At 42.8% G+C, this 13,898-nt stretch overlaps 1 protein-coding gene across 7 annotated transcripts in view; it reads right to left on the bottom strand.

The window, feature by feature from the left end:
- ARHGAP10 (Rho GTPase activating protein 10) overlaps positions 1–11,750 on the bottom strand; it is a 259,804-nt gene extending 248,054 nt beyond the window's left edge. For 3 of the 7 annotated variants that reach the window (XR_012158590.2, XM_073341319.2, XM_073341324.2), the window contains exon 1: positions 11,051–11,572. Coding sequence is in view for 5 of the 7 variants with exons in the window: in XM_073341319.2 (XP_073197420.1) it covers positions 11,051–11,204 (154 nt within the window). In the remaining 2 variants the exon portion in view is untranslated. Of the gene's footprint in view, positions 1–11,050; positions 11,578–11,698 lie in introns of those variants that run through there. The other 4 variants (XR_012158592.2, XM_073341321.2, XM_073341323.2 and 1 more) reach the window with 4 other exon arrangements.
- Positions 11,751–13,898: the final 2,148 nt, after the last annotated feature.

Here is a 13,898-nt window from a genome sequence, read left to right as displayed (position 1 = left end):
ACTGGGATAATCCTCCATGATGGACAATACCAATAATCCAATCAAACTTTCAGCATATACAAAGGTGTAGAATTAGAGTCCAGTTACAACTTTTTGTTTTTAAATCCAGGACTTGGGCGTACCAAGGAAAACAAATCAAACCTAATAGGAAAATAAAAACGTGAACCTTCTAATGAGCCTCTCATCTCCATCTGAGCTAATCTTCCCAGGAAGACAGACAGAATCCCAGGTTGAAGACCAGCTTTAGGCGGGTACACTTAGTTAAGGGTGTGAGATGGAAATATTCAGAAAATGTTTTATTTTAAGTCCTTTATGCCCCCACCCCCCTTTTGCAGGTAGCTTTTCCTGCTACTTCTCTCCCACAAGGGAGTAACTCACCATAAACAACTGGCAAGAACTCCCCAATTCAGCATAAAGCCATTGCAGGCATATAGCTCAAGGTTAGAACAACAGGGGAAAATATTCCATCTTGGGACAAGGAAATATAGAAAGGAAAACAAAAAGTTAACTGACTAGCTGGAATAAGACAAGAGCCATTCTCACAAAAACATAATGATAGCATGACCCCATCTGCACAAGTAGGCATGAAAAGAGAACTCACACCCATCCAACTCATAGTTTGCTTTTCGGAAACGCTAAAGCACACATTTTTCTGAAGCAAGAACTTGTAGTAAGCACATGCCTTATCTCAGCTCTCCCTTAAAGGACTTCAGCTCTACTTCCTCTTTCCAATTCCCATGCAGCATGGGGACTGCAACACACTCCTGAATGTGCATTCTTACACTCACTGGACAGTTCTACTTCCAATCAGAGTTGAAGCGACTAGGCCACCCCCTCAAAATATTCCAAATACCTGAAAAATACTATAGTAAAAGCTCTGTTATCAGACACATTGGGGAAATGGGGGGGGGGGGGTTTGCCGGTTAATCGAATATTCTGAATTATACTTTACCAATGGAATACCTATTCTGAATTATACTTTACCAATGGAATACCAATTTTCAAAGAATCAGAATACAATAAAATGAATAAAGTATAGAATAGTACACCGGTACTCACCAATCCAGTAGTAGTACTGCACTGCAGTGCAGTTGGTTTCTTGAAGCACTTAGGTTTAATCAGGTAAAGTTCTCTCTTATGAGGTTCTCTTATGACGCTACATATAACTATGGGCAGTGCATGGTGTACACCCAGATCACTAAAAATACACTTCACACTAAAACTATACTGAACATAATTTAATCTCTCTTTGATGATTCAGAAGACACTTCAGGATCTTGCAATGCCTCAGGGCCATCATCAACAACATCAATCATCACTGTAGATGTATAAAGTGCAGGAGATTGGGCTGAATCTGTAAGGACCCTATGACACTCTGGAAGCTGCTTTTCTGAATAAATCCCTGATATCAGCTTGCTTACTTGTCTTCTGCCTCTTTTGCATAAAAGTAGAGTGCAGAACGTGCAATTGCATTACGTGCTGGGCAATATACTTGTCCCGGTTATTAGATTGAAGATTTCTATTGGGAGATCACAAATACCCATTAATTGAGTGTCAGATAACAGAGCTTTTACTGTAGTATACATTCATTGTGTTTTTTTTACCACTACTAGTCTATTGTCATAAAACTCTCTCAATCTTATTTGGAAATTTAGAGAAGTCATGTAAGAGGAAGACTTTAGCACCACAATCCCAAGATAAAACCAAAAGAAAATCCCCAATATAACAACTGCCAGTCAGACAAACTACTCTATAAAGCTATGAACTACCTTCCAAGAGCATTAAGCTTGGTAATATTCATTTAAATTATGTTGCATCTTCACTTCATATTTTTGGAACATTTTATATGTTGATTCATTTTAAAAAGTTAACATTTCACACCAAGCACAGAAGACCAAACATAGGCTCAAAGTATGTAATGTTAATGTACATTACCATTTCAAATGCCTTGTTTCTTTTATTTCTTTTAGGGAAACAAGAAAATGAGCAGAAATAATTTTAATTCTATATTTTCTACCAATAAGTAGCACCAGAAACAAAGGGACTTGTTTGTTTTTTAAATAAAATTCAACAGAATTTCCTAACAAATTCACAGAATAGGCTTTGTAGTTGCTCTCTGCAAACACTTACACCACCCTCTCAACAACAACAAAAAAGTTTGCAGCCAAGGATTAAGAGGGGAAATTACAAGTGCTGGCTCAAATCCTGCAAACACTAACACACATGCTTAACTGTATGTACCAGAAAATTCCTACTGAGTTCAATGACACTAATAACGTATGGGGAATTAAGAATGGGCTTGTTTCTAGGACCCAAAGAGGTGGAAACTGGAATGCCTAGGGGCATGGGAGGAGGATACAGAGCTCCAGGTTCTAGGTCACCAGTGACCATGTTATACCAATAAATTAAAAACCAGCAGGATCTTATTAAAGGGAAAAAGGCAAAATACCACATTTATTGTGAATACAGAAAGAATCATAGCAAGCAGTTAGTTATAGCTATAACGTTCCATTCAATCTCATATTTATTCACACATTCATTCATACACACACAGGTTCTGCAAGGTTGTTATCATAGTTACCACCCTTAGAGTTGCTCATGCCAAGCCACTGGCCAGGTGGCCTGGACATGAGGAGGGAGCAGGGCCTTGACAGATGCTCATCTGATGCTCCTGGAAGTTGGTTTGCAGAATCGGACCCCAAAGTTCTCACTTTTTAGAGTCTATTTTTATAGGAATTTCTTCCTATGCCAGTCTATGGGAATTGCTTCATCATGCTGTTGCTGAATCAATCAGCAGATAGCACGTTCCTGACTGCTCCATGCTGCTAGATGTTATCTTGTTCTTTGGTTCTCCCATTCTTGAGGCTGTTGGGTGGATTCCAGTCTGCCCTCTGGGGGGGGGGGGGGTGTCCTCTGTTTGTTTCCACTTGACGCCTTCTTCAGCTGATGGACACTGGATTCTTAGGCTGGCACCTCCCTGACCATTCAGTTATTATCCACACCAAGCATCCATCCACATAGATCCTCTATCTCTATTTTAATCACAATTGTTAATACAACAAAAGGGCGGGGAGTCTCTGGGTGCTGTTTCTGTTGTTAGAGTATTGCTTTGAGTCTCTCTCTCTGTGAATTGCTTTGAGAACAGACTCTGTCTTAGAATGTACTAACGCAATTAGCAGCTTGCAAGTTTCACACATGGAGGGAGAGAAACAGTACCAAAAACCAAGAGACCTCTTAATTAGTAATACCCTGGAATTTAAACTATGGGGAATCAAACTCATTTGTGATTTTAATACAGAACTTCTTTAATATGATCCAACAACCATACATGTTACCACAGGTAGCTTGTGAGAAGCAAGTTGGTATTCTTATTCTAATTATTAGTACACATCACAAAAACCACCACCAGACCACTGCTGACAGTCTCAAGTAGAAAGGCCAAGGACAAAATAAGCAAAGACGTAACTATTCTACCTTTCCTTCAGGAGAAGGCAGAAGCACACTGGCAAGGAAGCTGCACTATTCTTGCCTGTGCTATACATTTCAGGTGAATTCTAGGATGTCAAGTTCTGGGCCATCAGTCTGACAGATTACACCAGCAGTAAATTCACTGGGCCTGATTCATGTGTACTCATTCATGTCTGTGCAAAGGGGATATAAAACACTACCAAATCACAATGCTGCGAAGTATTTTATTATTTTTAGTACCATAGTGCCTCAGAGCATCATGGAACCCCACTGTTCAAACACAGAACAACAGGACAGTCTCTTCCCTAAAGAGCTTAGAATTTATTGCTTTAGCCCCACTTTGCATTGGTATGACTACACAAGTTACAAGGCAGTGGAGAACAGTTGCCCAGAATGAATAGATTAAAACCCCAGAGGATTCATTCTAAACCAGCTCGGGGCAATGGTCAGTCACTCAAAAGAGACTCGGAGTTTCTAGACTCCCACACCCTCAAGTGATCTGGTTCAGGAACTAAAAGTATAAGTATAAGGCACCTTTGTACAAGTATGACTGTGTCCAAACTAGGGCTTTTCCAGAGCAGTTATGGTGGCAAAAAGTCACCCCTCTAACCAACAGACACACCAGTACCACTTCTAAGTGTAGACCGGGGTGGCCAACCTGTGGCTCCGGAGCCACATAAGGCTCTTCAGAAGTTAATATACAGCTGCTTATATAGGCACCGACTAGGGGCTGGAGCTACACGCTTCAACTTTCCAATGTGCTGGGGGGTGCTCACTGCTCAACCCCTGGTTCTGCCACAGGCCCTGCCCCCACTCCACCCCTTCCTGCCCCACCCCCCCTGAACCTGCTATGCCTTTGCTCCTCCCCCACACCCCCAGAGCCTCTTGCGCTCCAAGTCAGAAAGTGAGGGGAGGGAGGAGGAGGTGCTGATCGGTGGGTGGGAGGCACTGGGAGCGGGGGGTGGGGAAGGTGATGGGGGGCTGCCAAAGTATTACTGTGGCTCTTTGGCAATGTACATTGGTAAATTCTGGCTCCTCCTCAGGCTCAGGTTGGCCACCCCGGTGTAGACCATCCCCAGATGAAGCACGCTCTCTATTTTTTCTCACTTTCTAAAACCAGTAAAGTCTCTACGGTGTGTTATATGCCCATTTGAGCATCAACTGTCATCCAAAAGTAGGAAGTCAGCATCTTTTAATTTTGGAAGGTGGAATGTTCCTGCCTGAGGCTCAGCAGCAATTCTCTCATTTGACCCTCAATTTAGTTTCAAACCAGGGATTCAAACTACAGTCTCCACAACAGATCCAGCCTATTTTGCAGCTTCTATGATAGACTCAAGTTCTGCAGAACATAAGCTTTCATTTATTAAAAAAAAAAAAAAAAAAGACTGAATGAGGCCTACCAAATGTGATCTACCCAACAGCTCTGAAAAGTGTGAACTACACCACTCATTTCAATTGACTCTGAAGCCTAATGATGACACTAACAACCAGCATCTCAAATATTGCAGGTAAAAATTCTGAATTGCAAGTAAAAATTGGTCTAGTGCATGCACAAAATGATCAAAAGACAGAATTAGCTATGGTCCTAGAAATGTCCTACATCATTCCCCACACCACCAATGGATCCCAAATGCAATAACAACTTCATAAGACAGCTGAGCTACTAGTTAAAGACTATTGCTCCATGATAGGAAATGAAGTGAGATTGTGAGGGACCTAATGCGGGTCGCCCCGAGAGTTATACTGGTAGGATAGACAGGTTTCAGAGTAGCAGCCGTGTTAGTCTGTATTCGCAAAAAGAAAAGGAGTACTAGTGGCACCTTAGAGACTAACCAATTTATTTGAGCATAAGCTTTCGAGAGCTACAGCTCACTTCATCGGATGCATTTAGTGCAAAAAAAACTGGTAGCATAGAAATTAGCGTGTACAGGGAGAAGCCAAAGACTTTGTACATGGACTGGATATCAGCGGACCTTAGAGAGACCAATTTGCATGACAGCCAGGCATAAAATCATTAGTTTTGGAAAAAGGCTATAAAAGTTGCCAACCCCAAATACAGAAGTGACAAGAAAGAAGACAACAATGATGACTAAAGACAATATGCTATCCTTGATCTTCAGGCAAACCTCTCCTTGGCATTAGTGAAAGACGTGCAGAGGAGAGAAGGTAGGCTATGGCACTAATTTTATAATCCCAGTTCAGACCACATTTAAAAATTGTAATTTGGTCCTCCCCACAGAATTAGTTTGACATTTCTATTATAGAGCAATACCATTCCATTTACATAAAGATGAATGCCTTCTTTTGGGTGGGGCTGAATGGAAAGACTCTCAGACCACTTTCTTATACAATAGCAACTTTTTCCATTAGCAGGGAAGTCATGCTATTCGTATGTTAATTACAAGGAGCACTAAGAAGTGTGGCTGCTACAGGCTAAAAAGAAGCAGAGGACTATGCTCTCTGTGTAAACCTTTCTTAAAAGAAAGTCACATCAGATATGGCCCAAAATTACAAAACTTAAGATCAACAGAAACGTTTCCACTATATTTTTAAATTCCATTTTTTTTAAAAAAAAGCTAGTAAACATTCTCTGGCAGCGTTTCCAATAAACACTATAGCACTGTGCTAGGGCATAGGGATGCAAGTACAAAGTGAACTAGTTATTTTCCATTTTGCAAGCTTAGAGAAATTCAAAAGTAAACAAATAGCATAATCATCCTACTGAAGAGCAAGTGAGATATTTATAAATCAGTTTAAATAATCTACAATATTACTTGTAACAAAGAACAGCTTTTCTTTTCTTTTTTTTTTAAATAAAAGCAAACCTGCTGAGAACCAATATCAGATGCTTTCTTTGAAATATTTACTGAGCACTCATTTAAACTACAGAAATTACATACTTTTCAGATTGAATGCTTTCTCCATTTCCTTACGTATTTTACAAATTAATTCCATCATAACTATTTAAAGTGGCCACAATTCCAGAGTCTTTGAGGGCTAGTATCCGTTACAAAATGCTACTAGCCCAAGCCACTGAGACACAAGTTTAGCTGACACTCACATGGAAAGCTTAAAAAACTGGTGTTGATCAAGAGTCACATGACTTTGTTCCTCAAATGTTAATCTGAATGCATGTTATGTTGGGGCTATGTAGGTTATAATCACGTACAGTGTTTAACAGCTTTAAACAAACTTTTCAAATGCACATTTTATCTCAAATTAAGTGCATTTTCATTCAGTATCTCTCAAAACCCCAGTGGCTACCTCTATTCAGAAACGATCCTTTCAAAAAACAAACTTTACATCCTAAATGGTTGGAGTTTCTTGAGAAATAATTGATATTTCTATGGTAAGTGTGTGTACTGTTTCATACATTTAATAGCAACCCCCCAAGAAAGTCAACTTAAATATGGAAAAAGGGAAGTGTAATGAAAACAGGTCAGTGAATAGCTAAAACCACTGTTTGTTTATTCTTTCTTTCTTTCTCTTTCCAGTCTTTGGTTTCAAGAAACGACACCTCAATGATGCAAAGTTTTAGACAGGAAACACAAGAGAACTTCAAGTCAGAACTGGTTACCTTTCAGATTCATGAAAGAATTAAAACTTGGAGTTTTAAAGCAACACGAAGTCTAGCTTATGTGGAAAACTAGAAACTTCAGTTAAGGCTGCAGCAGAGATGGTTTATTTATTGGTAATGTACTTGCGTACCAATGACAGGTTTCAGAGTAGCGGCCTTGTTAGTCTGTATCTGCAAAAAGAAAAGGAGTACTTGTGGCACCTTAGAGACTAACCAATTTATTTGAGCATAAGCTTTCGTGAGCTACAGCTCACTTCATCGGATCCACTGAATGCATCCGATGAAGTGAGCTGTAGCTTACGAAAGCTTATGCTCAAATAAATTGGTTAGTCTCTAAGGTGCCACAAGTACTCCTTTTCTTTTTGTGTACCAATAACATTAACTCTGCAACTTCTACTTATAAACAAGTTTGAACTGGGGAGAAAACACTGCCCAGTATAACTGAAAAGGAAAGGAGAATAAAGAAGATAAGAGGGGGACCACAACAATACTACCGCCTTGATCCTGAAAGGCAGTGACAACTCCTACTGTCATCAAGAGAAGTGGCATATGCTTACTACCTCTCAGGATGTGGCCCAATGCAAATGTCATAGTCATTTACAGTGCTCGCAGTTAAACAGGAAGTGGGACTTATTCAATTAAATGGATTTCCCTCACATTCAGCAGAAGATGGAGAGGAGCATCATGAAGTTTTTGTCAGCTGTTGCTCTTGTTTTTTTCCTTTCTTTTTTAAAAAAAATAAAATAAAGGAAAGTTCTGTATTTATCATAAATGATGAGGGTACAGATATGATGCTGCAGGTGATGGCATGAGAAAAATGATCTTGAATAACCCAGTTTACAGAATAACATTTAATATACCTTAAGTTGTATTTACCATAAAACAATTTCCCATTCAAAAACAAAATCCAAATAGTTGAGTACTTCAATCTAAAAAAAATCCTGATATTAATGATTTTAATTTATTCTTCTTAAGCTGAAAATCAACTACTACCCAATACTAAGTGTCAGCCTTCAGGAAATGCCTATGGCATAGCCTTTTGCCTCCAGTATTTATGGGTGACAAAAGCTGAAACAGCTCTCATAGGGGCAAAAATCCACAATCGGCAAAGTCACAATGCAACTAATTTTCTTGACTAGATATATAAAATCAACGGCACCCACCACCCCCTTCTATACAATATCTCTACTCAGAAGAGTTAATAGGATGAAATGTCATTTCATACAGTAGGCACAATTTGTGCTGCAAAAGTATTTACCTACTAAAACTAAGGATATTAAAGTAACACTGTGGTTATCATCAAGATAACACATTCATTCAAGAGACAAGGTGAGCAATATCCTCAATTCTATTGGTTCAATAAAAGATATGACCTCACTTACCTTTCTCTCTAATATCCTGGGACCAGCACAGCTACAACTACACTGCATACTTTCATTCAGTACCTTTCCTGTCAGTACCTTTCGCACGCCTTAAAAGTTATATAACTTTTTTATATGAAGTTTCATGTGGGTAGATTAAGACCAGAAATGGAAGTTTTGGAAAAGATTTAGACAATTCCATCCAGCTGTTTGAGGTATCCACGCAAAGGGGAAAAAGAACGATTTTTCACAAGTTTAGGAACACAGAAATATTTTTACTTCACACTTCAGTTTTAAAGAATTTTGGATTTCAAATCTATATGATTTGGACATGCATGCAGTCTCCAAAGAACATATCTTATCAAAATGCAGAAAATGTGTTGCCCAACAAATAAAGACGTGTTATAAACAAGGGAAAAGGGCATAATGCATGCTCTCCCCTTTACCCATTTAAGAAAACACGAAGCAGAGACATACATGTTCTGCCCTGTTTCTACTTGGGTAGAATGAGATATCTGAAAAATCTTCAGCCACAGAAGCCTCCCCAGCTGCAGCCACTTATTCTGTCCCATGAATAATCTTATGAATTCCTTCCAATTTACAGCTGCTGGGCCCTGCTGTCTGCATTTTCAAATTTTACATGCTCTCAAGGGAGCAGTATAGTTCAGGGCAGTGGTTTTCAAACTTTTTTTCTGGAGACCCAGTTGAAGAAAACTGTTGATGCCCACGACCCAACAGAGCTGGGGATGAGGGGTTTGGGGTGTGGGAGGGGGCTCAGGGCTGGGGCAGAGTGTTGGGGGTGAGGGCTGCGGGGTAAGGCTGGGGGTGAGGGACTCAGGGCTGGGGCAAGGGTGCGGGAGGGAGTGAGGGCTCTAGGATGGGGCTGGGGAAGAGGGGTTTGGGGTGCAGGACAGGGCTCTGGGTTGGGGGGGGCTCAGGGCTCTGGGTGTAGACTCTGGGGTGGGGCCAGGATGAGGGGTTTGAGGTGGAGCAAAGGGCTCCAGGTTTGGGTGGGGGGGGTCAGAGCTGGGGATTTGGGGCAGGGGTTAGGGCAGCTCCCGGTTGGCAGCACAGAGGGGGTGCTAAGAAAGGCTTCCTGACTGTCCTGGCACTGCAAACCATGCTGTGCCCCGGAAGCAGCCAACAGCAGGTCCAGCTCCTAGGCAGAGGTACACAAGCAGCTCTCACCCACAGACATTGCCCCTCCCCCAGCTCCCATTGGCTGGTTCCTGGCCAGTGGAAGTACAGAGCCGGTGCTCAGGGCAGGGGCAGCACGCAGATCCCAGTGGTCTTTCTGCCTAGGTGCCAGACCTGCCACACCAGCGTGGTGTCAGAACAGGCAGGGACTAGCCTGCCTTAGCTGAGCAGCACCACCGATGGGATTTTTAACAGCCCCTTCGGTGCGACCCAGTACTGGGTCACGACCTGCAGTTTGAAAACCACTGGTTTAGGGAACATAGTGCCAGCATATGTGAAAATCAAAGTGAAATAAACACATTTGATTGTTTAAATCATCATTGGTTTCAAATAAGCTTTTATAAACTACACTAGCCTGTTTGAACTTAAAATTTAAGAAGTTATCTGAATGCAACACTACAGACAAGAATGTAAATATGTAGTCATGCCACTCAGTGGTATGGTACCCCCACACCATGATGTAGCCATCTTTGTGCATTTAAAACCCCAACCATGATGTTTCAGCCATTTGATTTAGACAAAAAAAAGAAAAGGAGTACTTGTGGCACCTTAGAGACTAACAAATTTATTTGAGCATAAGCTTTCGTGAGCTACAGCTCACTTCATCGGATGCATTCAGTGGAATTTAGAGAGTTACTATGACCACACACCCTATTGTCCTTTCAGGATGGAAAATACACAAGCAAATGCAGCGTGTGGCACAAAGTCAGTGTCATGGTTCTGTGGACATACAGTATCCAAAGCATGCTATGGGCTTTAAAGACATAGAATAAGGAAGGCCTGTGCCAGGAAATCACAGAGATGTAACTGAGGTTACAAAAAGTTCTGTGAAAAGGGAGTTGCTGTCAGTAGCAGGCCTGTTATCACTTTCCCACGATGACAAGGGCAGAAAGACAGCGGTTTCCTCGCGCTGGAATAAGGGGGTTCTAACTAGAGCGAAAGGTGAGGAGGGAAATGAACTAAATTAAACTCAGAGAAAAGCCTTTCCTTACACGAAGCGTAAAAAAATTAAAAACTGCATGAGGCGGCAGGCTCCCCTCTCCCCCAGCTGAACGCAACTTGGCACCTCTTGCAAATACCACTCTCTCTCTCTGCGCGCCTCAGGCGGCAGGAAACCCTGGCTTTCTGCAAGGTACACCGCCATCTGCCCTCCCAGCTCAGGCAAGCCACTTTGCAGCAGCAGCTGCTAGCGGCACAGGACAGCAGCAGCTCGCACCCAGGATGACAGCAGGGCAACCCAAAGCCTGCAGGGCAGGAAACCTCCCTGTTCTGCGCAAGGAGGCTCTCAGCAAACCTCTCCTTGATGCAGCGCCGATTACTGCCCCACATACAGGGACCCGCCCCTGCAAAGCACCGCACCGGTCTTATTATTGCAACAAAAAGGGGCTACGTGGCCACACTGCACACACTGCCCCCCCCCAACACCTCCTCCTCCCCCCCCCCTCACTTTTGGTTGCAGCGATGAGGTTCTTTCCATCCTTGAGCAGATCCTTGATGAACTTGTTGGTTTTCTCCAGTTCGGCCTCATGGGCTCTGATCCTCTCCCTGAACCAGGGGCTATCCAGGTAGCAATCGCTGAACTCCAAGGGCTGCAGCCCCATGGCTGCTGCAGCTGCACCAGGGCTCAGCTCCTTGCAAATCCCTCTTCACCAGGCAGCAGCAGCAGCCTCAAGAGCCGACAGCAGGGCGCAGGGCCCGCGGTGCTTCCCAGCTGCACAGCGATTCCCCCAGGTGACCAGGCAGCTGGCACTTTCAAACCATGGCATGGGGGGTGGGAGGGCGGTCCCCGAGGCCAGCCGCACCCCGGGCCTGGGGGCTCTTGAAACAAAGGGCGAGGAGGGAGCAGAGCAGTAGCAGCTACTCCGAGAGCTTCAGCAGCGGCCGCGGAAGCCTCCCGCCCTGAGAGCAGCTGGGACGACTGAGGAGACGCCGCTGCCCAGCTCCCGGCAGCCTCCACCACAGGCAGCCTCGGCATCCCAGCCCCGCCCCGCTCCCGGCTCCACCCTGCCAAGTTCCAACCCCCCGCCCCGGCTCAGCCTGAGCTGCCCCGGTCTCTAGCCGCTGGCGCTGGGCGCCCTCCCCGCGCGGAGCTGACCTCGGTGCGCTCCCAAATTCCAGGGACCTTGGTGCATGATTAGCAACTTGTGACGAGGCGAGAGACGTGCCAGGAAGGAGGGTTGCAGCACGCCTGCCCGGGGTGCGGCTCTCCAGCGTGCTGGGGTTGTGTGGCTCCCGGGAGGGCATGAATTACCCTACCTCCCCCAGCGCTGAGCCTGTAGCCCCGCTGTCCCCTTGCCACTATTGCCCGTTGCAGAATCAGCGGCAAGTTGCCGCGCGGCCTGTTATTTGTCCCCTGCATGCTGATTTTACTGCGAGCCAGGCTTTCCCCCTCTCTGAACTCCCAGCCCCTCACATACTAATATCAGAACATAACTGCCGCCTCATCTTCGCCCAGGTGCACATCCTATCTACATCGAACCGGTTCGTGTCTGTACGCAGTACATCGGGTAAATGGTGCTGAGATGGGCCTTCAGGTTTTCTCCTACCTGCGCGCTGAGTTTAGAAAAATGTTAGAAATATAAAGTTTGTAGTAGAGGTGGGTGGGTGTCAAAGTTTGTTCAGGAAGGTTCCCTAGCTGCACATTTCTCTGCTTTTCAGGGACTTTGCACTGAAACAACTTAAACTCTAAATCAACCAAGGTTTCGGTGGTGGGATGTAACTTTGGTGTTGCAAATCACAAAATGCATGTTATATCCTCGCATTTATTCCTTTCATTTCAAACTCCCATTCAAGTATATCATTTTTGGGAGCAAATACCAAAGCACTAGTCCCTCAAGAGGACTTCTATATTTGGCTTTCATTTTGATTGGGGGCAGAGAGGGTTGGGTTTTTTTCAGTCTGTTAGAACTTCACCAACCCCTGAACACTGTGCAAATTTATGAAGTGAAATAGCTCTGACAGTACAATAACTGGATGTAGTCACTTCGATGCCAATAACTCTGCCTATGGTATTAACTATTGCAAATTACTTGTAAGTATAACAAGGAATTAATTCTTGATTTTAGGGGATATTTTTAGATGAAGAACAGTAAAGGAGTTTGCAGTTAGTCCAGGGAAATCTGAAAATTGTTGGTGTTAAGTTTTGTTTTTGTTTGTTTTGCTTGTTTTTGCCGTCACTTTTAAAGGGTCTCCCTCAGCTATTTCACCTTGGATTTACATCAGTGCCATACCACAGGATTTGGTTAATATTCTGATCTTCTTAAATGTGTTACAAATCAGGTGAAGGTATAGGCTGTCTTTGTAAGAGATAATGTTGAAAGATATCTGGTCCTTTCTCAGAAGATGAGTATAAAAAGATTAGGAAGGAATTTGGGAAGCTCTGGAGTGATCAACTTATCACCAGTGTTATCTAATTCAATCAAGCCAAAGAATATTGTTGCAAATTCCTCAAAGGCAGCACTAAACACCAGCAGTGTAACAAGCCATTTAAAATGTGCATACACATTTGTTACTTTGTGACTGCCCTAGATCCTTAATCTCCTAAAGTTATTCCTGATATGATCAGAGCAAATGAAATTAGATACTTTTCTAGAAGTATGTTATTTAAAAACTTGATGAAGAACAAAATAATCTGCCAGTGCACAGAGATGCTGGCTCTAGGAAATTAAAATACTGTTCAGTGAGGTAGACAGAACATGTAACACCCATACACCCTGGTTAAAGGCCAAGACTGACATGTTTATTTTGCAATATAAAATATATTAGTCATATTATATATTTTACCATATTCATCTTCAGTTTAGTCCCTACAAAACTGTGAATTTCATCACAGGAATTCCATGCCTGGGACAGGATTTATAATACATGGCCTGATCCTGCTCCCTTTTAAGTCAGTGAGTTTTGTAATTGATTTCAATTGCAATACCATGTGGCCCAAAGTTAAGCCCACGCTACACTGTCCAGGGAAATTGTATTGAAATCATCTTAGCACCTTGTTGGGAAGAACTGTACTAAAAAGGACACTGTCATTTTAAAAATTCTTATTGTTGTTACAAAAAAAAATCTGAAAGAAAATTGGAGGGGAACCTGTATTTTTTTCACTTTGTTTATTTTGTGCATTTGACAGCATTTTGTGTATGGTATAGTCAGTTTATCTGTTTTCACTGTATACGCCAAGGCTCCATCCTGCAACCAGTTATGTATGTGAGTAACTACGTATTTTAGGAGTCTCATTAAACTCAATGGGTCTTCTTGCATTTAGAAAATTACACGTGTGTAAGGCCAGGTCTACACTG

Source organism: Lepidochelys kempii, chromosome 4 (genome assembly GCF_965140285.1).
Source record: "Lepidochelys kempii isolate rLepKem1 chromosome 4, rLepKem1.hap1, whole genome shotgun sequence".
In the NCBI taxonomy this organism is placed as follows: Eukaryota; Metazoa; Chordata; order Testudines; family Cheloniidae; genus Lepidochelys; species Lepidochelys kempii.
This window is presented reverse-complemented; position numbering and strand designations above follow the sequence as displayed.